The sequence below is a fragment of the Pseudorca crassidens genome, chromosome 12 (genome assembly GCF_039906515.1).
Source record: "Pseudorca crassidens isolate mPseCra1 chromosome 12, mPseCra1.hap1, whole genome shotgun sequence".
Lineage (NCBI taxonomy): Eukaryota > Metazoa > Chordata > Mammalia > Artiodactyla > Delphinidae > Pseudorca > Pseudorca crassidens.
In genome coordinates, this window is record NC_090307.1 from 5065399 (window position 1) to 5092411 (window position 27013).

Genomic DNA, 27013 nt, shown 5'->3' on the forward strand with positions numbered 1-27013 from the left:
GATAATTTTGGAGAGTGTATCACTTGGTTCCCTATATTTCTCAAATATTTTCAAGTGTTTCTCAAGTCAGATTCCAAAATATGTGGAAGGAAGCTGCTTCTGACATCTTTCTGTTAGTTTCAATTTTATTTCACAGACTTTTTACAGTTATACAACATGAAAAAGCATTAAATACCTCTATTTTCTTATTTACGTGGTGTAAAATTTTTAATAACAAAAATTTCTTATCATAAAAGATGATGTTAAGTACAGCAGAAACACCGCTCATGATCAGCAATTCAATGATTTAACATAAGGTGTGCTCTATTTCATGATTTTTCACTGTACAAGAAAACCTCTAATTCAGTTTGTCTAAATGCAACAACTACCCAGTTGCCTTCACTTTTATGAGCTACACTCCTTCCTGTTTTATTCGAAATAGACTCTGGAAGAGGGCTGTGAAGATCAGAGCCTTCATGTGCATTTTTCCACATCCGTAAGGAAACACGTGGTTGCTTGTTCTTTTAATTGTCTTAAGATCGATTATCTTCAATGACAATAGTTCTTCTAGAATATGGTTCAAGTTCTACAAATATATATTGAAATTCATATTCGCCGCTTTCTGGGTTCTGGAAAAAAATAATGAGTATCAAGGTGCTGCCCTGCTCTTTGGCACTTTACGTTGAGTCTGCGTTCAAGAAACCCCATCCCCACATGATCTCACCTCTTTCACTTCAAGATGCACAGTTCCTTGCTTCCCGGGCTCGGAGCCCTGGATGTAGAATTTCACACGCATGTGTTTCAGCCCATCTTTTACGTATTCAATAAAACTGTCAAGACAATGAAAACACACAAGCCTGAATTCCTCCCACTTAAACATCACCCCAAGCTCTCAAATCCAAGCCGCCTGCAGTACCTGACGTGCTGCCTTCTGCCACGTCTTGTCATCTCCCCATAGCCTTTAAGGGGCTCGCCGAAGACACTTAGCACCTGCAAAGTAAGGTGACGCTTCCTCAGTCAGGGCTACTTTTTTTAAGCTTCCTAGGGAAATATTTTCTGACAAACTGAGTGGTTTATTTTAGGAAAAAAAAAAAAAGCCTGGAACTCTTTCAAAATGATATCTCCAATGATAAGAAAACTGGGAAAAGAGTTATTATGCAAAAATCATCCCATAATTAACACTCAAACTTTTCATGCACAGAGAATGAAATAGGTAACTTTATGGTGTTACTTGTAGTTTTAGAACAGTTAGGCTGAAGTGGAGCTGTTTCCACTCCCCTTTTACAAAAAGAAACACGATGTAACAAAGTGTTCAAATATTTAAATGTCTGAACATTTTTAGTGAAATTTACCCAATGGGGTCTAATACTAAAAGCTATGAGATCAAAATAATTTTTTAGTTATTAAATACACAAATAAAAACAAGTAATGATTTATTTAAAACAAACCAGATCTAGAGGTAGGAATCCATTATTCCCAATGGGAGAACTCACAATGAAGTGTAAATGTAATTTTTACTGAATTTAAAATGCAAATACTTCGGAACCTTTTCAAAAAAACAGAAATGTGATATCAAACTAAAACAAATATTGCTTCAACTCTGGAAATTTTTCTTATTTGGTCTGTTGGGCATCTTCAGTATCAAAATTTTCAGGCACATATAGAGACTAATATGTAAGATGAGACGTATTTAAGAACTGTGTAGCTGAAACGATTGTTCAAATAATTTAATAGATTAAACATGTCTGTATCAAAACATAAGTATTTTCTATTTCTCAACCAAGCAAAGTGCCTGGCAAACAATAGGCCCCTAATAAATCCTAACAAAATCGAACTGTTGAAGTTTAATTATTCTTCATAGAGCTCTTTTAGGCGGCAAATTAAGTTACGACCTTAATAATACCTCGCTCTCTGTGTTTATTCTGTGAAGTTCTGTTTTGTTCAAAATGCTGAAGATCTATGAAAGACCGAGTTTGTGAATAACACAGCAACTCTTCCTCTCTTCTTAGAGATGCGCCCTGACATGTAATTATGCTACTGCTCGTGTTTATTTCTGGACCCTGTAAAGGGTTTCTTGTCAGGGGTAATTAGGACCCCCAATAACTCTAATGGGAACCTCCTTTACTCCCTGCTGAGTTTCAACTTACTCAGAGGGACACCTCCCCCTCTGCCTTCTCCTCCACAGTTCTCAGACTGCCCTGAGTCCAGGAAAAAGAAAGATGCCAGAGGCCTTAGCTCCTGCCATTTGCACCCTGACAAGATTAGAGACACTCATGGAGCATTTGGAGGTGGTGCCCCAGGGAAACCCAGGGCAGGGCATGGATGCTGAGAGGATCTGCGGGTTCCAAAGCTTCCCCTCCCCAGGGGCCTCACGGCTGTTTCTCTGACATTTACTCCCTGGTCTGTGTGAGAAGCAGCCCTGATATTTATGATGCCACCTGCCACTTTCTTTCAAAGTACAAGAATTAAGATGTCAATGAGTAAGATGTTTCAGTGCCAACGTTTTCCACCCAGGAGTAAAATCTGGCACTGCACGGGCTACATGCACTTTCTCTCTGTGACTGGAAAGCCTTATGAGAAGCTTCCTCTGGACGAGATCCTTAAAAGAATGGAGGCGGCTTTTCCACATCTGCATCCTCCAGGGCGTGGCTCAGGCAGGCTGTGCTTAAGAGCCTAAGTGTGGAATCACCCAAACTGGGATTGAGGTTCTGGCTCTCCCTCTTACCGGTTCAGTCATGTTAGTGTAGTTACTTAATCTCTTTAAATATCAGTTTCCTTCTGCAAACAGGATAATAGTAGCACCCAACACAAGTGGTTCTTGTGAGACTCAATAAAGACGATGTGCTCCAACACTGAGCAGAGTGCTTGGTGCATAATGTGCTCTCAATAAGCATCAACAGTTACTATTATGATCACAAGATCATGAATCAGGGTTTTAAAAAGACTAGTGAGTTTAATACTCTGGTATATTCTAAACATTAATTATTGATGACAACTAGTACAACGACTCTCTTGTACCCTTAGGATGGAAACACCGCCGCATGGACCTTTGGGTGCTACTCGTAATCAAAGCATTTCAAGTACAGAACAAAGAGCTAATAACGTAATCACAATCCAACCACTACGGTTTTATTATTATATAAATCCACTAGTCTCAGAACTAGCACGTGACCTCTGCCTGCCCCTCCCACCACCACATTCCTCTCCCTGATCAGAGTCTGTGTAACGCAATCGTGAGGACTAACCTCGGGATTTAATCTGCATTTTTCTAGGGCTTTCCCATATATCTTATTAGGACTGGATGAAGAAAAGAGTTCTCTGAAGATCGTGTAAAACAAGCCACCTGAAAATCAAAGAAAAAGCTCAAGCAAAGCGAGAGCGAGACAAATGGAAAATGAAAAAGATATTCAGGGGTTTTATACTTGCTGTGTTTTCAACCTGTAATGGTGATTCCAATAAGCACCACTATTAAATAGGTAAAATCTCTTCCAGCTTCTTTCACTGTAAAGAGAAAACACCACTGGTTACATGTGTGCCGGACGTCAGCAGGGATGCTTCTGGCTTCAGGATCTCTAGCAGGTGAGACGTGGGCTCAGGACCTAATGAGGGGGTCGGTACATGTTCTGGAGCAGCTATTGTCAAATCTCTGTGAATCAGGACCACCTGAAGAAACTTTCTGAAAGAACCGCGGCAGGATTCTGGGAGCAGGGCTTAGGAATCGATTCTTTACTTTAGGTAGCGTTATGATTTTAATGCCTCCTTATTGTCTAAGATGAGGAAACCCTTTGAACAAGTGATCCAGTCCCTCTGAGTGGAAACAACAGTCCTTGATTAGGCACCACTGGATACGGTCTGCTGTTCACACAGTAAGAGACCTGTTGGCTTTGTCAGCTGCAGTCAAAATGGGCCTCGACCCTCAACAGTCAGTGACCTTCCCAGCCTGCCACCCTGCTGGCTGTGAAACAACGAAACAGAACTGAATTTAGAACAGGACTTTGCTTGGCCAGGCAGATTTGTGAATCGAACTGCTTTAGAAAATGAAGAACCTGCACAGATACTGCACTTTCTTTTTTTTTTTAAATAACCCATCTCATTCTATTCTCTACCGAGGTCACAAAACACACTTAATGAGCAGTAACTGCCCGCTGTGAGCCCGGCGGCACGCTGAGAACACGGCACCCCGTGCTGGTCAGGAGCCGCGACGTTCCCTGTGACCCAGATCAGGCCTTTGCCCCAACACCTTTGCTCCCGATTCCTGCCCGGCACACTCACTGCTGCTTCGCTTAGGCTCTCGGGAAGGCTCTTCCCCGTTTATTCAACCACAAACATCGACTGTATGTACTACGTGCAAAGCCCGCACCGAGTATCACTCAGCCCACGCGTTCTCGAAGTTTAAGCATCATGTTATTCTTCAGCAGAAGCTGCTCATCGTCTACCTTCCTCTTCTTGACCCTTTCAGACCGTATACTTTCACACAGAACCCCTCCTGCCATCTGTCTCTGCAATGAGGGGTGTTGTGGTGACCACCCACGTGCTTCCCGCAGGACCGAGGCTCCCGTCACCCCCGGTGCGGGGAGCTGACATGGCTTCTGGCTGGCGGAATCCCTGCATCCAAGGCCCTGGCCCTCCCCACACCCAGTGCCTTGGCTGGTGCCCAAGCCCCACACCTTGAGATGAGAGGACTGCAAGGGCCAGCCCAGCCCCCGAGCTCCTGCAGGACCGGCGGAGGCCCTATCGCAAACGCCCCATGCTTCAGCTTCTCCCTCAGCCCAGCCCAGCCTCCCCACGGGAGGCCCCCAAACCTCCTGCCCACAGACCCCACTGAGTCTGCTTCCCTGGAATTCGCCCTATGACGGGACTACAGGAGTGGTCCTAGGAAGCAGCTCCAAACTGGGATTTTGGAGCTGGATCACTGGCCACCGGCTGGCCTCGAGGACTCGTCCCTGGTGGCAGGAGGAGCTGAGGCCCGGCAGGGAGTGGTCGCACAACTGCCGCGGCTCTCACCGCTGGTGGCCTGGAGCACTGGTGGGAGGGAGTGCACTGATGGGTGTTGCGTTTTGGGAGTTTAGGGGGAATAAGCAATTATAAGGACTCGGACTGGATGGCTGTGGTAGCGGGCTGCCAATGCGCTGGAGAAAGGTAGTGAGAGGACGAGGTAACTGATCACCAATGAAGGTCAAGTGTGAAAGTCAGACGCCTCCTCCACAGCAAAACAGGAGACTCCTTTGTTGCACCCAGAGGGCAGAAAAAGCTGAGGACCAGGCCCAGGGCAAAAGAGTAGCAGAGAGGCTGGACTCTCACCCCACCAGGTCTCTTGTGCCTAAGGCCAAGGTCGTGACTTGGGAAGAGAGGGAGCCTGCAGCTTGGCAAGGGGGTATCAAGGCTGACGCACTCCAGAATCTTGAGTCCGCAGGTTCTCCTGAACCCTCTGGCGTGAAGCAGCAGCTCATGCCTCCCAGTTAAAGGCTAGCTCTTCTTCCTCCTGGAAGACCTGGCGGGGGCTTCCATCTAGCGAGACATGTGCTCTGGCCAGGTTACAACATAACTGGGAGGAAAGAGGAAACAGGCCATCCCCAAAAGGGGCTGGAAGCCCTACCAGCAGAGCCGGCTGTATCCTAACGGCAGCGTGAAGGGTCACAGAATACAGAACTGGACAAGTGAGAGGAGATCAACAGGGGCAGTACTCTCTGAGCAAAAACTCAAGTCTGACAAGCAGCCTGGGAGCTGGTGCATGGCTACGTTCGCTCTTGCAAAGATGAGCATGATCCACATTAAGTGAAGTAAAAATAACAGAACTGCCATGGCAAACTATGGGCACGCTACAGTGGGTATAATACACCGAGGGCAAAATCCACCAGCCGACTGTCCTGTAGGAGGGCCTGGAAAACACTTCACATCGTTACAGAACAAAGCGCCCTGACGCCATGGGGACGGCCGTGGCATTGAAGCCAGGTGGGAACAACCATGATAATGAACGGCTCAATTTCTGGACGTGAATCAGTCTTCAGACCTGGAATCCATTTACTGAAGGAAGACCAGCCTCTATACTGAGCAAGTATATGTGATTCCCCTGGTCCTTCACCTGAGCCCTACGGCCATTCACTTGGTGACTGTATGCTGGAAAAGGGGGACACCCAAACACTTCAAGGTCTGCTGGACAGAGTCTGAGCTGACATCAATACCCCAAGGAGTCATTATGGTCCCTCTGTTATGTACGTATGGTGGCTGTATAATAAAGAGCCTGGCTCGTAAAAGGTTCACAGCTGGGCCATGGACTTACCTGGCAGTCATTTCCCCGATTCCCAACGTATAACTGGAATGGACATTCTCAGTAATTGGCAACAACAGTCCCTACTTTAGTTCCCTTGAGGCAGATTAAAAGCTACCATAATGGGTAAAGTCCAATGAAAGCCTGTGAAACTGCCTCTTACTGACCAAAATAGTAAATCAAAAGCAGTATCACATCTAAGGGGGAATGCCAGAGGCAGTGCTATTCTGAAAGACTAGAAAACTGAGACTGGGAAAATCTGCATTCAATTTTTAGTTGTGTGAAATTGGGGAAATATGCCTTATACATACTAATGAGTACTAATGTCTGTCTGAAACAGTAAATTTGAGGCTCAAATGAGATGAACTAACATCTGGGAAATCTACTTGTTTATTATAAAGTTCTAAACAATGGTTAAGTTTTATATAGCTGTCACCAAACTAAGAAAAGTTGAGAAAAATTTTATAGACATAATTCAGCAAAGTTATATCAAAACCAACTTTCAAATCTGAGTTCAGATCTGTGAAGAAAATTGTGGGCCTGTATTCTCTGGTTCTAAACTGTGTTTAACGGTTCTACCTTTTAATTTGTGTGAACTGTTTATTCTTAGCACTGAACTTGTGTAAAAGGGCACTGGCAGCCCTCATCACGTTTGCTGAAAGACTGACCGTTACAGGGACTTCCCTTTTACCTTTCTGTGACGTTGAGATGGCGGTCTTCCCGCTCTGACTTCTGTGCACAGACACTTGTTTGCTGCCGTCCTCCTTCGCTCTCTGCGGGCTCTGTCCTTGCGTCCAGATGGTTTTCTGGGTGACTCCCAAAAGACACCTAGGTCGCACCGTTCTCTTCTGCTCTTGCGGCTCCCATCTCCAATTGGGCTCAGTCTTCAAGCACGCTTTGTTAAGTACAAAGTGTGCCAAAAACAACCGCTCCCCCGAGGACCTGTGCAGCTTCTCCGTACACCGTACAGCTCGTAGGAAAGTACAAATCATGTTCCCGGAAAGCCGCTCCGCTTAGGGAAGATGCCAGCTGTGACGAGTAAACCTTCACTACCTACCACACACCCAGCCGGACGCGGACTCCAGTCCTCGCGTTCACACCGATAATTCTGGCTCCAGCAACGTAAATCAAGATAAAATCTCCCGAAAAGAGTTGATGTTCTCCTTCCCTTCTCTTCGGCCCTCTTTTTACTGGAATTAAAGTGATTTGATTACTTTCAATGCTGACATTCACCCCATCCCCGTCAGGCCTTTGCAAAGCAACCGGGGAAACCCCTAGGAGTCCTGGGAATAGTAGTTTGAGGGCGTCACTTCTCCCAGAGTTGCCGCAGCGGGGAAGGCACAAGGACTACATCTCCCACAGTGCAAGGCGACCAGAGCGCGCGCTGACCTCTCGCCGCCTCCCAGACTCCCCTGCGCGGGCCCCTGCGCACGCGCCGCAGTACCTGGCGCGACAAGAAGGCGGGGCCGTGTTGGTGGTGGGCGGGGTTTGTGCCCCTGGCGCTAATTCAAATAGAACTTGCAAAAGTCAATTTAGCAATTATAAACTGCTTGTTCCTGCGACCCCTAGAGATCCCCCTATAAACAGAAATCCTCGTTCTGATTGTCGCTATCATATTCCTTATGGGCAGATGATGTAGACTTTGCGTTTGTTCTTCCTAAGGAAACCAGACAGGAAACCGCGCAAACTACCCCAGAGCCAGCAGGTGGGAAGTGACAAAGTCACCACAAAGCCCACGGGGCCGCCAGGCGTCCTCGGCGTCAGCACGTCGGGCGTGCGTAGAAGCCGGGCCCCGGAAGTTTCTAGAACCGCCCCTGGAGCCCGTGGAAAAGCGGTACTGTCCTCGGCCCTGCCCCGCTTCTGCGCACGCGCTGGCGTAGGGTGGGCGTGGCCAGGGGCGGTGCGACGGCCGGAAGGAGGAGCGTGCCGAGCAGCATATGCGCTGGGTCTCCATGGCGACCGGACGCGGCCGGCAACTGCAACCGCCCTGGCGCGGCCTCATGGCGCGGACCCCGCCACTCGGCGGCGACGGCTCGGCCCGCGGGAGAGCGGGGAAGGCAGCCGGGGGCTCGGGGTTCAGGTGACTCTCGGGGGGCGCGCGCCCGGGGAGCCCCTGCGAGGAAAGCCCCTCACTCCCCCGCCTCCCTTTCCCTTTATTTTCGTTGGTTCCGCCGTGGCGGGTCGCTCGCCGCTCCTTTTAGCGCGGGAAAGGTCTGGAAGGACGGCGGGAGGAAGTCTCTAAAACTTGGAAGCGTGGGGTTACCCCAAGTCACGATACAAGTAGAGGAGCTTCCCGGGAGTATTCTTTCCTCAGTTCGTTCGGTTAGTGGGCCCTGCGGGGAATGGCGGCGTGCGAGCCCCGCGACCCTGAGCAGCCCTCGCGGTGAACCGCCGCGTGAACGCGCTCACCTGCGGGGGCTGGTGCGCAACTCCGCGCTCCACCCGCGGCTCGCTGGCAGGGTCCCCTCCAGAACGCGTTCCCAAAGTTGCTTCCTAATTCTAGGACCGGGAGTCACCTTTTGTCTTTTTTATGACTTTATAACTTAGAGAAGTAGATTCTTCTTATCAAACATTATCGGTTTTCTCTCTCGCTCCCAGTTCACGAACGGAGGACTCAACCCCTAACCAGGTAACTCTGTTAGGCAGGTTGGTCTGGGAGCTGCACCTCCGACGTCAAGGCCTGGTCTGAGTTTCTAAGCAAACCTGGAGGGATGCCTTCTAGACAGTTACCCCTTGGTGCTCAACCTCTAATCCTCTAATGCCGTCTTCATGCCCAAGCGCGGGGGCGTGGGGTGTTCTTTGTTTTGGTGTCTGGAGGCTCGTCTCGGTTCCATTTCTCTTGGGGTACCATGGGCCTGAAGGGTGGTCCTCTTCCACAGTGAGAGAAGGCAATTTCGAGGAGTGAGCTGGGGGAGGAGCGGGTAGTGGGAGCCGGCAGCTGCTTTCCAAAAGGAACTTCAGCTTAACTCCAAGGATAATGGCTCACTTCTCAAAGCGAGTGATCCAGTTTGTCAGAAATATCCACGTGCTGTCGTGATGCCTTGTTAAATCCCTCTTTCTTTTATCGTGAGCTGGTCCCAGCTCTGCACGCATCATCCCAGTTAGATTACCAAGTGGAGGGATAATGCTAAGGACTGTTTGCATTGTTGAGGACTATCTTTTTCCTTGTAGGTATTCTCCATTTATAGATATAAACAGTCAGGCATAATATGCCTTCTAGCAAACCAGATGCCTATGTTTAAGCATAGAAAAGTATTCTGTTACTTACCAGCTCAACTAATTAAGGTATATTTTTTCCCCTGAATCTCCAGGACTATGTCCTCTGTCCATCCTGGGATCCGCTAACCCTACTTACACTGGTTTCAGAAGCAGGGCCCTCTCCCTTGGTATTACGGTAATAGTTGGTTCTTGAAAATAGCTGTAATGCTAGACATATCACAAGCCTCTTGACAAAATGGTGACAATGCCTGCAAAATTTCTGTTATGTAGGAGAGAAAGACAGGAATTTAAAATAGGAAGCTTGAACTTTACATTAATTTGCCACTATTACTAAAAGTAGTCTTTATATATAATGTGCTTTTAGTGGAAGCGAAATGACTGTTATATGATGAATCTTTTATTACTTTGAAAGTTGAGTGAACTTTTTGTTGAAATGATGTAATTAGAATGCCTGTAATTATGCCTGGCTTGGGAGTCTGCACCTCAACCTGTGATTTGGTAAGATGTAAGTTCTTTTTGGTAAAGAAAAGTCAGCTCCTAAGAATGATTATGGTCTACGTAGGTGGTTATTTTTAATGTCTCGGTGCAGAAGAATTAGTTTTTAACAAGGAATCACACAAAATGTGTGATATGTGTCAACCTTTTTAACCCAAAATGTGAATTTGTATAAATAAATACCTTAAACTGTAAGAAATAAAGCAGAAAGCATATCAAGTTGGCTTAATTTCTACTTGGTCTAATTTCTTTGATTTGTCAGATATTAAAAATCAGGCCCAGAAAGTAGGTTTTTAAAATACCAAACTTAATTCAAAGCAATCAGGTAAAGTTTGTCACTTGAAAAAAGGCGGTTTTAAACTAAATGTCATCTTACTAATTATATCAGCTAAATGTGTACTTAACTTTGTAGACGTACAGAGCTTGTTGCCAAAATCTTGGCTTCTATACACCGGTGCCGAGTAGAAATACAGAGACAGAATTTAGGAGGAAAGAAAAAAAGTGGCTTTATTTCTTTGCCAGGCGAAGAGGGAGCACAGGGGGCTAGCGCCTCCGAAAACTGTGACCCCCTTCCAGAGGGTAGTGAGAAGTTTTATAGTAATGGTTTAAAGAGGGTGTAATCAGCTTGTGGACATTGTTCTGATTGGTTGGTGGTGAGGTAAGTGGGAGTCGACATCATCAACCTGGTTCCAACTGGTCTGGTGTCTCGGTGGGTACTTGTGGGCAGCATGCCTTCGTTAATGGTTGACTTCTCCCACCTGGAGGACGTTTTAGCATCTGCAGAACAGCTCAAAGATGTGTGTACCCATTGATGGGGCACCAGGACCTTGCCCCAAGGCTGAACTATTGTTTTCCTTGACTTTTTCTTGCTTTTCTTGTATCCCCTCCCTTCCCTAGTTAGCAACTGTTTGAATCTGCCGGTTGGAACTCAGGGAAGGTCAAGGAGGCTGGATGAAGGCTATTTCCTATAATCAAAGAAATGGGGGGTACAGAAAGGCTTTGTGTCCAGGAGTCCCACAGGGCCCTGCTAGGGATCAAGCTCCATGAGCACATGCATGGAACTTACTGACTGTTAATTGTGTGGCCCCTAAAAATGTGCAGTTAGTTTATTTTATGGAGAAATGGAGATGTGCTTTCAATGGTACCAGAATCCATACTGATAAGATGTATAGTAACTATAGTAACACGGTGGAAGGAGCTCTGGCGGACAGTCAGGAGGGGAGGGCCCTGGGGCTCTTGACCTCTAGCTTGGGACCTTGAAGAAGTCAGTGTTGGCTGCCTCGTTAGAGACTTAGTCTTCTGCTCTAGAAAGGAGGGACTCAGGAGATCTATTTTAATTACGGAAAAACAAAACAGCAATAAATAGGCTGTACTTTTCGAACAGATAGGAGCCAGTGGGCAGGGGGCGCCTTCCTGACATGGAAAATTAATGTAACAGCTTCGGGGGAAAATGTTAAATAACTGGTGAGTCATATAACACATTTTTATGATAAGACAAACACTGATAAGATATCCAGTAGAATGCAATATTTGCATTAACTTTTAATATTAAATAAGAGACTTCAAAGAAGTTTTGTGCTTTCTGCAGGCTGTGCTCCAAGATTTCGGGGGGCCTGGTACCCAGAATGCTGTGTAGGCCTTTGAAAACCACGGCTCCAGCCTAAAGGATGGTGCTGTGAAACTGTGCTCCCAAACTTTCTTGTATATGGGCTCTCAGTTTTAAAGCAACAAAACTCCCACAATTCATTACATTTTCAGTATATTAAGAAACATTAGAAAGTACATGGTGTTCTGTCCCTTCAATCTTCCAGCCCCCGTTTAAAAACTACCACCTGTAATTCCATAATCTTGTGAATCAGATGTATTACCGGTTAATACCTTGTTATCTTCCCTCGAAGATCGCTTTTCTTTGTATGTATGTGTTTACATTTTCCCTTAAGAGAGAAATACAAAAATAAGATTATGTAGTACATACTGATGTAGCCTTTTTCAGTTGATGTTATTAATTTAGCAGATATTTATCGAATGCCTTCTGCATGCTGGGCATGTTGTGGGTTTTGAGGAATCAGCAGGGAACAAAACTCGTGCAAAAGACCTGCCAGCATGGTGCTTACAACCCAATGACAGCAAACAAGGTAGACAAGCAAAATGAGTGGTGTCGGATGGCGGTAGGTGCTGGGGGGGCATTGTGTGTGTGTGTGCGCGCGTGCACGCGCGCCGGATATGGATTGGAGTTTTTAGAGAGCATGGCTAGAAGATCTCAGGGAGACAGTGACATTTGAATGGCGGCCTGTATCCAGGAGGTGAGGGAGCTGGCCGTGCAGACATCTGGGAGATGTCACGAACTTGTTTTTGTGCAAACACTTCCACCTGTATTGAAACTGTCCCTTTTTATTGGCTGAACGTGGCTCACTTTACAGAGGTCGTGGGGTTTAACTGATGTCTATGCAGTTTCTGGTACTTTTCCAGGTGCAGACAGCTTTGAGATGGACATTCCTGAGTGAAGTCTTTGGGCTCGTTTTTTTGCCTTGGGTTGTATTTCTAGATATGAGATTCTTGGCTTAAAAAAACCTGTGCCTTTTAAGGACTTGGCTGTCCATAGTGTTTGCACCAATCTGTGGTCCCAGCAGTGAAGGAGAATGCCTGTTCGTCTGCAGCGGAGCTGCCCTTGTCCTTATCATTTATTTGGTCTTTGCTAACTTGCTAGATTGAAACTGATCAATAGATTGTATTGATTTACTTTTTTTCAGTCCCCTTGGAAAGGTTTAGGGTAATAGTTTTGATTTTTTTTTTGCATCTTTTGATTGAGGAAATACATAATGGCAAAAAGCTGTTATCAATTTACTGATGCTTCTAGACAAATTTATATTTGATCAACCACAGCAGTGTTCATTTAAGTTAAAAAATAGTGTATCAGGGAGAGTCCTTCATCAGTCTTCATCAGTGTGTGTCTAGACTCTTAGACTTCTCGGCACGACCCTTCACACTTGTAGTGGTCTAAGGGTCACCACCTGGGGACTCTGGGTAGATATTGTTATTATTTGATGGACAGGTAAAAGAAATTCCTTTTGTTTAAAGCCTAAGTGTCAGAAACCTTTGTCTCCTGCAGATATTTTCGTTGAATCTGTAACACAGGTCATATAGAGTTTGCAGGATTAGTTAACCACTTAAAATAAGGAATGCTTTTAAATCATTTAAAAATACTTAAAAAAATTGTGTATCACGTTGAATAGTGCCCCCATCTCCCCCCGCAAATTCATGTCCACCCAGAACCTCAGGATGTGACTTTATTTGGAAATAGGGTCTCTGCAGATGTAATTAGTTAAGATGAGGTCATGCTGGATTAGGGTGGGTCCTAAATTGAATGTGACTGCTGTTCTATAGGAAGACACACACACAAAGAGGGAAGATGGCTTTGTAAGGAGAGAGCAGAGATTGGAGTTAGTTAGCTTAGCTGCCATGAGCTAAGAAACACCAAGGATTGTCAGCAACCATCAGAAGCTGGAAGAGGCAAGGAAGGATTCTGTCCCATAGTCTTGGGAGGGAGCATGGCCCTCCCAGCACCTTGATTTTGGGCATTTGGCCCCTAGGTCTGTGAGACAATAAGCCACCTAGTTTAAGGTACTTTGTTAAGGCAGCCCTAGGAAATTAATACGATTAGGAAATTGTAGTTTACCTCTGATTACTGTTAGAGCCAGGGCAGTGGACTTAAAGCTTTTCTACTGTGGAAATGTTTGCTGAAACAACAGAAGTATAAAATTACAGCACAGGTGGAGTTCTCTGGTCAAAGGGGGAGAGGGCGTTGCAAAGCTCTCCAGATTAGCATTTCTCCTTGCCCTTTCCCTACTGCTCTGCATCTGGCTAGGAAGTCAGATAAGATGAAGAGCGCCTGAGGGCCTTTTGCTGAAGCTGGGATGGAGAGGCGTGGGGAGCAGCAGGATCTGGAATGGTTTCCCGTTTTCAGCCTCTCCTGGGTTGAGGTGGCAGCGTGCAGAGGATATCTCATGTTTATTGAGGGCTTACTGTGTGCCAGCCATTATGCTTGTTTCTGAAGAGAAAAATCTGTTAAGGGAAGAGAAGTTCATCCTCTCGCTGGTCAGAATCACCTGGGGCATCGTCAGGCGACTTGAGCGCTTGCTGACGCGTACATCTTGGCGTGTCCATCTCCGTGGCAGGCACCAGGCTACTCCGAGTCCATGGGTGATACACTCCCCGTGCCTCCTAAGAGCAGGTTATGCTTGGGGTTGAGGGCCACCCTCTGTTCAGATCTGTCCGTGTGGATTTCATTCTTCCACTTCCAGAGAGACTGTTGCCCTTACTTCCAAGTTCTTAGGCCCCCCTCCTTTTGCCCCCAATCATTGCCCATATCCTTTTTGAGTGATAGTCTAAATATATCCAGGAAGTCATCTTGGTGGGAAAAATGGGGTGGGGGAGTGGTAAAACCCTTGGTGAACAAAGGACATCCTCAGAGCCGTAGCGCTGGCGAACTAAGCATACAGATACACGCACTCTAGATTTTAGTCACTTCTGAAATAGCATGCTGGCCGGGAGGTGGGGCAGTTATCGGTGTGTGTATTGGGGAGGGGGTAAAAAGGAAGCTTCCAGATCTTCCCAGGAGAAGTCGTGTGCCCACCAGGAGCGCTCTCTGTGCACTGCTGCCTAGAAGTGGGAAACTGAGCTTGGTGACTTTCTGGGCATTTCAGATCCCTGCCCAGCTGCTGTTGAGTACTGCTGGTCTTGAGGACTGATTTTAATAAAAATTTATTTTGGGAGGTTCTGAAAAGGACTAACTGCATAAAATGTTAGATCTCATTAAGTCTTAAAAGCCATTGACTATAAGATTCACTATTATTTTACGTTTATTATTTACCACTGAAATAAAAAGAATGCCAATTAAAACGTGTTCCATTGAATGTGAGATGTAAAGGGTAAGCGAGTTTGAGGATGAGTGTGTGGTCCTCCTGTGGCTGTGACTGCCAGAGCTGGAACCAGCCGTTATTCCTCAAAGGTCGGCAAACTCGGAGACTGGTGGCAGCTCTGGTTCACAAATTTACATTTTTTTACTCTGTGGATGTTATCTTTATTAGGTTTCTGTTGTGTTATTGGAACTGGACAGCTGATGCATTTTATCTATTCCTTTTTTATTTCCATTCAGTACACTTTATAGCAGCTCTTTGATATGCTGACAGCCTATAATAAAACACGTCAGTCAGAGTGAGTCCAGTTTTCAGGTTTACTCAGGATGCTGAATGTCTCACCATCCTCCCTGCTGCCCTCCCTCCCTCCCTCCCTTGTTGTAGATGAAGTTTCATAGTGAGTAGTCTTTGGAGTTTATGAATCCTTTATGTTTTGTAGAGGGGAATGGACAGGCACCTTTATACTTTGTATTTTCCATGTTTGTTTTCAGAACCGGGTGAGGTGTCAGGCTGGTCGCGGGCTGCGCCTCTCTGGGTCACCGTGCCCGGCTGGATGAGCTCTGCGGGAAATCCTGCACCAGCTGCTCTGTGTCTCTGGACGGGTAAGGAGCGGAGGTGGTCTGCTGCTCTGGGGGGGGGGGGCTGCATATACCGGGTTGCTCTTTTTATTTTATTTTATTTTATTTTTTATTTATGGCTGTGTTGGGTCTTCGTTTTTGTGCCAGGGCTTTCTCTAGTTGCAGCAAGCGGGGGCCACTCTTCATCGCGGTACGCGGGCCTCTCACTATTGCGGCCTCTCTTGTTGTGGAGCACAGGCTCCAGACGCGCAGGCTCAGTAATTGTGGCTCACGGGGCTAGTTGCACCGCGGCATGTGGGATCTTCCCAGACCAGGGCTCGAACCCGTGTCCCCTGCATTGGCAGGCAGACTCTCAACCACTGCGCCACCAGGGAAGCCCATGGGGTTGCTCTTTTGAGCTCTCTAAGAATAGAACTGTGTCGGAAGAATGCACAACACGGAGAGGATGATTATGAGTCATCAGCCTGTCATTATTAGACTAGTTTCATGAAGCTAAACTTCTAAAAGTGACAAGTAAATTTAGTTTTCCTTTTTAAAAAAGGTTCATCAGAATTATTCACTTCCCATTTGATAAAGACCCTTGAAAAACGAGAAAGAAGATTAAAGTGTGTTCTTCTGAAAGCTTACGAGATCTCTGACTTCTTTAGCTTTCAGGATTTTGGGAGCCTCTTTTGCCACGGCAGGTTCTGTACTGTGACCCTCAGCAGCAAGATCTGTAGAAACTTTTTAAAAAATGTATCATTTGAGATTGAAGCTGAAATGCTGTGGATCCGTACCGTGCCGACGTTGCTGGAGCACCAGCTGTACGCTCAGTGTTGTGTGCAGCCCTGGAAGCCTGGCGCTGCTGCAGCGTCTCACGGCGCAGGGCGGGGGGTGCACCTGGTCTACGCACTTCCAACGTAAATTGCCTGACTTCAGGTTTTGGGCTTTTAATACCATGTCATAACTAGCTCAGCTAACAGTGTACATACTTTCACTCTGATTTTGAAAAGAAAGAGAAGGACAAAAAAGAAAGATTTAATTAAGGACATTGATTTAAACTTTGTATACTCTGGGAATAGAATCTGTCATATGATAACCTGATAGGACAAGTAGGACAGATACGCATCCAGCTGGTCCCTCTAATCAGTATCCGAGGACCTTCTCTGTACCAGGTGCTATGCCTGGAGGAGAATGCAGGTGGCGAGCCGCTCACACGTGTTCTCATGAGGCTTACGGTCTTGTGGGGGGAACACAGATTAAAACAAGGAGTGGATTATAAATTGGGGTATGTGCTATCAAGAAAACAAATGGACTCCATAATCCAGATTAGTGGGCTAGGATGGTCAGGAAAGACTTTGCTGAGGAGCTGACATTTAAGCTGAGAACTGAAAACTGAGATGAAAGGGCTTGGAGAAGAGCATCTAGAGGGGAAGCCAGGTGGGCAGAGAGGGGGCCTGGACCTGCTGCAGGAGCAGGGTCGGTGGGCAAGGGGGAGGGGCCCAGAGGCCATGGGGAGGAGTGTGGACCTTATTCACGGTGTGGGATTTTTTAAATAAATTTATTCTTTTATTTATTTTATTTTTGGCTGCGTTGGGTCTTCGTTGCTGTGCGCGGGCTTTCTCTAGTTGTGGCGAGCAGGGGCTACTCTTTGTTGAGGTGCACGGGCTTCTCATTGCGGTGGCTTCTCTTGTTGCAGAGCACGGGCTCTAGGCACGTGGGCTCAAGTAGTTGTGGTGCTCGGGCTCAGTAGTTGCGTCTCGAGGGCTCTGGAGCGCAGGCTCAGTAGTCATGGCTCATGGGCTTAGTTGCTCCACGGCATGTGGGATCCGGGATCTTCCTGGACCAGGGCTCGATCCCGTGTCCCCTGCACTGGCGGGTGGCTTCTTAACCACCGCACCACCAGGGAAGTCCATGATGTGGGATTTTAAGCACGGAGGTGTGATGCCATTTGATTTCTCACATTACCTTGTTTACTTGTTTACCTGTCTCCCTTGTCTAGGAGGAGGGGAGATAGACACTGGCCAAGTTGAGGTACATTTGGGGCATAAGTGACATGACTCGTTTATGAACCAGATGTGGGTGTTTGGGGAAACAGACCTGAGGCGGGAATCCCAGACTGTTGGCTTGAGCGGTGTGTCCGTGGAGGTGCTGCCTGTGGGGTTGGAGAGTGCTGGGGGTGGGAGGCAGAATGACAGCTGGGCACTGGACACAGGCAGCGAGGATGCCGGTGGCGCCGGGGAGAGTGTGGAGGTGGCAGTGGAGGGGCCTCAGGGCTGAGCTCAGAAGGCCCGGGATGTTTTGAACCACCGGGGAGCAGGAAAGACCAGCGAGGCCCCAGAAAGGGAGGGGGGTGGCGTGTGACCTGGGAGAGGGGCTGGCTGCTAGAACAGGGGTGGCTGGTTCAGCGGTGCTGGGCGCGGGTCCGCCTCTGCAGCTGTTCCAGGCCAGTGGCGGGCAATGGGCTGCACTTTATTTCGCATGTAGTGTGTGTATATTTCACACCGAATGTAGAAAGCCAAAAGGAAGTGGGAGGCAGGGTGGTGGAGGCAGCAGGTGTGGACAGAAGCTTGGCAGCGAGAGGAGATGGGGGACGAGGAGAGCACTGTCTCGGTGCACTTTCGGGGGAGGGTTTTCGGAGGCTGATACGGATGTTGGGGAAGAGCAGCGGCCGGAGGGGAGGCAGGGCTGGAAGGGCTGGGTCCCTGGACACACACGGGCCTGGGCACCTGAGCGTGGGTCCGCACGCGGCTCCGCAGGGCTTGGGCTTTCTCTGTGGGAACAGGGAGCAAGGACAGCGTGAGTGGGGATTGCAGAGGGTCCTCAGTGTGGACCGTGAATTCCCACACCCTGAGAACGAGCATGCACAAGTCACATTTTCTCGGGGAGGTTTTCTTTGACTGTCCTTCCCCTCGCCTTCCTCTGTCCCTTTCTCTCTCCCGTTCCCCCCCGCCACCGAGTACAATCTCCTGTAGCTGTTTTTTCATTTTTCCTTTCGCCTGAGGTTCAAAAGTGCCCATTCCTGACTTCTAACACCAGTCATGCTTTCTAGGCGTTTCAGATTCTTACAGTGTTTTGTAAAATTCTAAGATCATAGAAATAGATGGGAGATTAAGGATGCATCTCAACATCCTATTTATTTGGACAGATGAATGAAATGAAAAGGACACTTCAGAGAACTTTCCCGGGCCTGGCGTCTCCTTGAAGCCCCAGAGGAAGCATCACAGGGGTGAGGTCTTGCAGGAGGAGGGTGCGGGTGTCGCCTGGGCTGGGGGAGAACAAGCTGACGTATCCTATTCCGCTCGTGTGTTTTGGAAGCGGGGGTGGTTGTGTTTTTCTTATTAATACGGGCAGACCTCGTTTCACCGCGCTTCACTTGATCGTGCTCTGCAGATACTGCGTTTTTTACCAGCTGGTTTGTGGCCACCCTGTGTCAGCATGTCTGTCAGCACCAGTTTCTGACAGCATGTGCTCACCTCTTGTCTCTGTGTCACATTTTGGTAATTCTCACAATATTTCCAACTTTTTTTATTATCACTATATTACGGCAATCTGTGATCAGTGATCTTTGATGTTACTGCTACGATTCACTGAAAACTCAGGTGATGGTTAGGATTTTTTAGCAATAAAGTATTTTTTTAATAAAGTACGTACATTGTTTTCTTAGGCATAATGCTATGCACACTTAATAGACTATAGTATGGTGTAAGCATAACTTTTTATATGCACCAGGAAATCAAAAAATTCCTGTGACTCGCTTTATTGTGGTGGGTCTAGAGCCAAACCCACCTGCAGTAATATCTGAGGTCTGCCTGTAGCCACGAGTGCGTCCTCTGTCTTTCATTTCCATTTCCAGTGTGAAAACCTGATTAAAAATACCAAGGAAATTAGCTGTTTGTACCCTTGGGTCTCTGCGTTGGTTTAAGTCATGAGAATTGTAACAAGCAGAGCGTATCAGTCGAGAAATGATTGAAGACGAGGGTGCAGTGTGCCTCTTGTGCAGGAAGCGTCTGTTTGTTGCCTTCCATTTGGAGATGCACGGCCAGTTGTTTTCTGGATGTTTCTCTGATTCCTCCCTCTCTCAGTTTGCCTTCAGAAATCCTGCTGAAGATCTTGTCCTACTTGGATGCGGTGGCCCTGCTGCACGCCGGATGTGTGAACAGGCACTTTTATCACCTGGCCAATGACAAGTAAGGAGAAAAACCAAATCTCTCTGTCGTGTTTGATGGTGTTTTGATGGAAGTCGTGAAAACTAGTAGGAGCTTTTAAACCATTTTTTAGAATTTAAAAGAATTTCAAGAGTAGTTTTATACATGAGTAGAAATATGTCTAATGTGTGATATTTTCAAAGGCTTGCATTTCTCTGCATCTCTTTGCATGAACTGAAAAAGGTGAAGCTTGTTGCTGGTGTAACTGTTGGAGAAAGTGGCTTTTGGTCTGCTGTCCGGGAGGGTTTGCTGTCCCCGAGGCAGGCAGACTTACCCACACAGTCTGCAGCAGCAGTGTGGAGCCTGCCCCTGCCTAACCCCAGCCTGGGCCTTGCAGAGCAGACCCTAAAGAAAGACAAGGAAGGGGCTTCCTTAGGTATGTGTGGGGAGAACTGAAACTGGCCAGCCATGGAACTTGCTTGGTGGGGAAGCGTAAAGCAGGCGGGATAGGAGAGAACATGCGCTCAGGGAGCCTTTGCCCTGGAAGCAGGAGGCCAGTGGAGCATCCCTGGGCTAGCGGAGATCTATGAAAAGAGGGATGAAACCCCTTCTTTTGTTTTGTCGCTATGATCTTTGTCTGCAGCTCAGAAGTTTATCTTGGGAGCGAGAGGGTGGAATCCTGCAAACTTCTGGTGAGGTTTGTGGTGTCTTGGCTTTGAGGTCACTCTGTCCTTGAACATCAAAAGATCAGACAGGTACTGATCCCACATGGAACCCCCGTATCAACCAGGGAAAAGAGCAAGATAAGGGGGAATGCAGATTTCACTGGTGGTTTAATAGGGTGAGGAAACGGAGAGTAACAGATGGAGGGCTGTGATATTGTTGAATGTTGGAACGCAGTGAGCAGGAAACATCTCTACAGTGGTTCTCAGATGCCGGTCCATGGAGTGGCTGCATTAGAAAAGCTGGGAGAGTTCAAAAAAATATTTGGATCCCCGGGATGTACATTTCTGCAGATTTTAACTCTGTGTTCTAGAATCTGTGTTTAAAATTTCTCCAGGTTGTACTAACAAACAGCCAAGTTCTCATAATAAGAAGGGGACACGTATTATTCTCTGGTTGGGCAGGGCGATTTTCTTATCTCTTAATTTAAAAAGATATTTCCTGTATTAGAGAATACACGTCTGTGTCAGTATACACGCAGTGTCAATTCCTGAAATAGTTCTAGAATGAATGTAGGGCAAGTTTTGTGTGTCTCTTTCTTAAAGACCCTTAGTAAGAGATGAAGACATTCACTAAAGCAAAGTGCAGTGAGGCATTTTTCAAGGAAGGGGTCAACTAAATGTTGAAAACTGTAGCTTTTTTGCAGGTTCTTACCTTACTCAAGGATAGAACTCAGACTATTTAGATAAACTAATAAATTATAAGTTTCTTAGTCTCTAGCGCCTCTATCCAAGACCCACACGGGGCAGGCACCGGGCCTCTCAGCGCATGCGTGGGCTCAGCTCTAGTGAGAGTCTCTGCATACTTGCCCATCCCACTTTCTTGGAAGTAGCTGTCCTCTGAAAAGCTGAACTTCTTAGGAAGTTAGCCTTCATAAGGTTTGTTTCCTTTTTTGGAGGAGAATCTTAATTGTGTCAGTTGAATTGTATTTTCTTACAAATTTATTTATTTTATTTATTTTTGGCTGCGTTCAGTCTTCATTGCTGCGCGTGGGCTTTCTCTAGTTGTGGAGAGCCGGGGCTACTCTTCGTTGCTGTGCGTGGGCTTCTTATTGTGGTGGCTTCTGTTGTGGAGCACAGGCTCTAGAGCACAGGCTCAGTAGTTGTGGCACACGGGTTTAGTTGCTCTGTGGCCTGTGGGATTCCCAGACCAGGGCTCAAACCCGTGTCCCCTGCATTGGCAAGCAGATTCTTAACCACTGCGCCACCAGGGAAGTCCCTGAATTGTATTTTTAAGAGTGTGCTTTCATAGCCAGACTTCATAAGAGGATGTATTAACAACTGGATAGGTAAACGATGAAAGTTTCTGGAAAGTTAGTGGTACTTTCTAAGCATTGTCTGAGGAGAGGACAGGAGCCCTGCTGTAGCCGATTACACTGCTGACTTTCCGGAGACCCGCTGCAAGGGTGGGGTCTCCCTGGCGCCCTGCCGTTTCGGTGGCGCTGCCTCCCTGCCCTGCGTAGGGCAGCCCTTGGCCTGAGCACCAGTCTCTGCGTGGGGTAACAGGGAGGCCTGCATCAGGCTGGATCTGGGTCATCACGTGGGGGGTTATTTTCCAGCCCTCTGGGAAACACTGTTTATCAAAACATTAAACTGGCCCTATGTCCTGAACAACCTGACGGAAGTTCTTCTGTGCTTGACTGATAGATTAGACAAATATGCTCTTGTCCTTAGATCTGCTTTAGCTTTTTAACAAGGTGGAGCATTTTGTGATCAAGAAATGAATGTATTTGGGTTTGGGGACTGTCAGCAGCATCCTAAACTTGAACTTTGTGTTTTATAAATAATCAAGGGGAACAATATATGTAATATTTTAATTCCGTAAGACGTTTTCATTCTCTTGAGGCTCCCCTGACCGTGAATTAAGTGAGATAATGTGTGTGAAAATGGTTCATCACAGGAGTGTTAGGATGGTTACTGTAACCAACCAAGGGTGTGGAGTCGAATTCCAGCGTTGTGGCTGATTGGCTCTCTGAATGTGGATACAGTTGTTTGAACCCATTTCTTTGCGCTGTTGAAGCGGCAGTGACATTCAGGGGTTGAGGCTGCGTGGATTCAGTGGCAGTTCTGTCACTTACGTACAGATCTGGCCTAGGGCACTTTGCATCTGGGCCTCAGTCACATCATCGGTTCAGTGGGGACAGTAGTAGTTGCAGCTTCATGGGTTTGCTGGGGGGATGAAGTGGGTTAATGCATACGAAGTGCTGAAGCAGCGCTCAACACCTGGTGCTCAAAAACGTGAACTGTCACTGTTAGTTGTCATTAATCAACTTTATTTCTTTCCTCTTTGTGCAAGCAGTCCATGTTCATTGTTGAAAAATTAAAATATAGAAAGGAAAAAGAACATACAATTACAAACATGTCAGTTACTGTTGACATGTCTCTGTGTGTGTATATATCTGTGTCTATCTGTCTATCTATCTAAAACTCCTTTCTGCTCTTTTCAAAAACATTTATGCATTTAAGATAGGGAATCATATTGTATACACTTCCTGCTTTTTTCTATAATTGATCTTCTCTTCAATTATTGGTGTAAGACGGCAGTTCTTATTAGGGATGGTACCAAATAATATGAGATCACTCACTGTAACTCAGCCCTGGGAAGCAAGCTTTTCCTGTTAGTATGTGTTTCTAGGGTTGGTGAATCTAAAACGCTTACCTCACACTACAGTTCAGTTTAACATATGAACAACTGTAAGTGTTCAGCTTGACTTGTTCATGGAAATAGACTATTTAAAAATGATTGCATGTCTCTAATTTAATACGTTCCAATTACAAGTGCATTACAGTGTCTCTTAGACAGTTAACATATTTCCTCTCTTCCTCCAGCTTTATTTGGATCAGAATCTACTCAACTGCCTTTTCACCTAAACGATCTAATTGGAAAGTTAATTCAGTAGAGAAGACAGCCGTGTCTACGAACTCACTGTCAGCTGGGGATAAAGAAGCTGGATATTGGAAGAAAGAATATATTACAAAACAAATAGCGTCTGTAAAAGCAGCTCTAGCTCGGGTTCTCAAACCTCTCCACCCTTACACAGGCCTCCCAGTTAAGACCAAAGAGGCCCTCAGGTAGGCAGGCGTGGCTTCTTGGGGGTGGGCGCGTGGTGGTCATGAGAGGGCCGTTAAACACTGAGATGCACCATCGCCTTAAAGAAGAAGGGTGGTGTAAGTTCCAAGTATTGTGTATATGGGACCGATGTGTGGTTTGTATTGTGAGGGACTGTTGGATATTTTGTGCTTTTGTGTATCTATAAAATACATAGTATTTTCCTATTCGTATATTTGGTTCAGAGGTTTTATGAAAAGCAGAAGCAGCCTGGTCGTCAGCTGTAGTAAAGCAGGAGATTCATTCAAGGCATCCCTCCATGGGCAGAGCCCTTCGTGTTCTTTATCTGTGTATCACCAGTTCCTGGAACAGAGCAGCTGTTCCGTGAGTGTTTGTTAGGTGAGGAGATAAGTCCTAAGAGAGAACTGTTGTGACTTGAAAATTTATGTCGAGCGTGTTCTAGGAACTTTGGCTTTGGCCTTTAGGGTACCAGGTGCTTTAGAGTTGACATGTGGTAGACTGCAGTTCTTTTGTTTTTTGTGTTTTTTTTTTTGCTGCTAGGCAGACATTTTTGTTTGCTTTTCTTTCTTCAGAATATCTGGTTTAGGTTGGGTAATTATATTGAAAGAAAATAGTGGAAAAGAACACATCCTGGAGCACGTTGATCTTTCCTTCAATGATTCATCAGTCACGGCCATGTGGTATGGCAAAGACTGGCCACGTCTTGTCACACTGTCGACCTTAGATTTGTGTGGGGTGACGCCAGTGTTTCTGAACCGGTCTCAAACCCCCATGAAAAACGGGTAAGTACTAATCAGCAGAACCTCTGGGTGAGGACATCGTATATGTAAGTGCCAGTTGGCCTTCCTTTTGTCATTAAAAAATACCAGTGGTGTATTTACCTTGATTGCATCTTAAGGCCTTCCCTTCATTCTGGATCACTATCATATAGGAAAAGCAGGGGTTTCTCACACTGATGACTAAGCCTGAGCTTAGGCTCCTCATACCTTGGTTATCTATAACTTAGGGAATGATATTCTCATAATAATTTCCCGGATGACAGATGGCCGGCTTTTGGAAGTTTTTAGTTTTAACCATGTTAACACAAAGATATATAAAGCTATTATATTTTCTTTCTTTAGTAAGGGATACAGTAATCATAGTTTAAACACTAGATCATAAAGTCATTAATTTTTTTTTATGTACTTCTGTGTTGAACTTGGCTAGATTTGCAGTCTTGTGCAGGTGACTTTTCTGTGCCTCTCTTTTCTCGTCTGTAAAATGGGGTGATGACAGTCGTGATGTAGGGTTCAGCATGCGTGGCTGCTGTGAAGAAGAGCGAAACATTTCATCATCAAATGCATAAATCAGATGCGTGTGTGTCGTATTGCTGATGCTTACTGAGTACTTATTATTATTCTGTCATGAGATGGCTTTGCCCTGGGTTCATACTCATTATCAGGCTTTTGCTTTTCCCAAGAACTCTCTCATGCTCACTTTTCTCACCACTAGTCGTTTTCTTCCAAAAGCTGGACTGTGGCACACATAGCACCCTGACCTCCTGACATAAAATGTATGGAAACGCGAAGGTAGCTGCCTTCTCCTTCTCCAGTGTTGGTTTCCTGCCCCCGGCTGCCTCCTTCCCTCTTTCAGGCCCCTGTGACCTTGCAGGGCATCTGTGGGCGTTGTTCTTACCGCCTTGTGAGCTGCAGCCCCACCGCGGGCTTCTCTCCCAGCCCTTGCCATGGAAGGTGTTGAGATCTCGCTTTAGGGTCTGCATCTCCACAGAAGAACCACTTTCTTTCCTGGTTCCCCTGCGTACAGACACATTTGAATGGTACCTTTATTTGCATAAATCTCTGAAATTCTATATGGTATCATGACGGACCCCAGAATTTTTCTAATGCGGTCTTTAGGTTTTGTGCACCATGAAATTATATTTGGAGAATGAGTCTGCAACCTCTGTACTAGTTTGAACACTATGTTATTTGATATCATGAGATATTGTTTACAGGGATTAGGACAGAATTGTTGACATCAATTAAATGATCATGAACGTTCATAAATGGATAGTGTTGAATTGTAAAGCTCAGTTAAAGATACTGTGTTCCTGAAATTGTCATCCAGGTCAGGAATACTAGATACTGCACAGTGACAGAAATGCCAAAATTCATTGGGAAAATTCATTTTATTTAATTTATATACATTAAAACTCAATGGACTTCAGACTGCACTTGATAAACAGTGGTGAACAAACCCTGAAAGTGTTTTTCAGGAATCTCTTTTGATTGACACTTTTATCGCAAGTTTGTGACCAGATGCTTTCGTTGTGCGGAAACAAGTCCTTTTGCGCGTCTGTGTGACAGCAGAGGAGAGACTCACTGATTCTGATTTGGGTCTTTCTTGTTTCCTCCGTGAGACTTTTTTTTTTAAAACAGTGAAAGCCTTATCTATGTAATTTGCAGTTTGTGTGTCCCTGTCATATGTGCCTTCCCGGTCGGACACTTTACGCTGTCACTGTGGCCAGCGTCTTCCATTCTGCAGGTGACGCCCTGCGTCCCGAACTTCTGAGAAACGTGGGGTAGATGTCAGCCTTAGTTTCTGCACCAGGACGGACCTGTGAGGCCAAGGCAAAGGGAGACCAGCATGTTCTCTGTGGAGTCCGTCCAGCTGGTCTGGAGCCTTGCGTCTGAGGGTGTGGGCTTCGGGCACATTGAGGGCTGTTCTCCCAGCCCCGGCGCCTCGTGGCCGCACTGATGATGTCACAGCAGTGGCTGCGCCGTGCGCTCTGGGGAGGTTCTCTCATTTCATTTCCCTCCCTCGAAGGTGGGGCCGTCTCCCTGGACACAGGTGAAGGTCACGCTGAGGCAGTCTGAAGCTAAGGTTTCAGCTCCGGTTCCCAACCTGGCGTTCAGCTTCCCCCGAGTCTGCTCTCCCGTGCTGAGCATATTTTTAGGTTCTCCCTCACGCGCACGCTCACCGAACGCCTCTCCCTGACCAGTGTAGCTCTCAGCGCGAGAAGCTCTCTGAGTGAGGGGCCAGGATGGTCTGGCAGCCAGGCATCTGGTTTCCACGCTTACAGCCCCCTCTGCTTTGAGACAGTGCACGGTGGAATGCCTTGGCTTTGAACTTCTGCTTAACGAACAGTTGAATACCTGTCACCTGCTGGCGTGTGTCGTAGATGCTGGAGGCGCACCCTTGGCGCCAGCTCCTTGGAGACTTTCCTCTGGTGCTGAGCTGTGTTAATTGACCACTGAGATTGCCTCTCCCTCAGGGTTTCCTGAATTGCCTCTGGGAATGACAGACATCTCCGCCTACCGTGATAGAGCAGATAGAATGCTTCCTTCTGTTGATTTTACGTGTCATGAACAGTAGAGCTGAGTTGTGTTTTCTTACACATTTGAGTTACTTACTCTTAGACACTAATTCTAATATCCAGTTCATGCTCTATCTCCTTCATGAAAACACTCATGATTTTGGTTTAAATTTATTTTCCGACGCTACAGTTTTCACTGTCTCTGAGCTATTCTTGATAATAACTTTAGAAGGTTAACCTGCTTTCAGGCAGCCTACTAAACCCCCTACTTTTTTGTCATTTGAGGGATTTCATCTTTGCTTATGCATCCCATACATTGAGAATCTATTGCTGATTGTGGCGTT

General features: G+C 46.5%; 2 protein-coding genes across 2 annotated transcripts in view; one reads left to right on the forward strand and one right to left on the reverse strand.

The window, feature by feature from the left end:
• Window positions 1-107: 107 nt before the first annotated feature.
• TIMM21 (translocase of inner mitochondrial membrane 21) lies at window positions 108-7545 on the reverse strand. The gene is made up of 6 exons (XM_067698842.1): window positions 6939-7545; window positions 3418-3480; window positions 3225-3322; window positions 896-969; window positions 704-809; window positions 108-608 (listed from the first exon to the last, which is right to left on the reverse strand). Exons 1-6 carry the CDS (start codon window positions 7237-7239, stop codon window positions 513-515), a joined length of 738 nt encoding a protein of 245 aa, XP_067554943.1. The 5' UTR covers window positions 7240-7545; the 3' UTR covers window positions 108-512.
• A 654-nt stretch (window positions 7546-8199) lies between these two features.
• Window positions 8200-27013, forward strand: part of FBXO15 (F-box protein 15) — a 39943-nt gene continuing 21129 nt past the window's right edge. Inside the window, exons 1-5 of the mRNA XM_067698843.1 lie at window positions 8200-8327; window positions 15369-15479; window positions 19531-19624; window positions 23134-23376; window positions 23947-24156. Of these exons, the coding sequence (XP_067554944.1) occupies window positions 15431-15479; window positions 19531-19624; window positions 23134-23376; window positions 23947-24156 (596 nt within the window). The 5' untranslated portion in view covers window positions 8200-8327; window positions 15369-15430. The remainder of the gene's footprint in view (window positions 8328-15368; window positions 15480-19530; window positions 19625-23133; window positions 23377-23946; window positions 24157-27013) is intronic.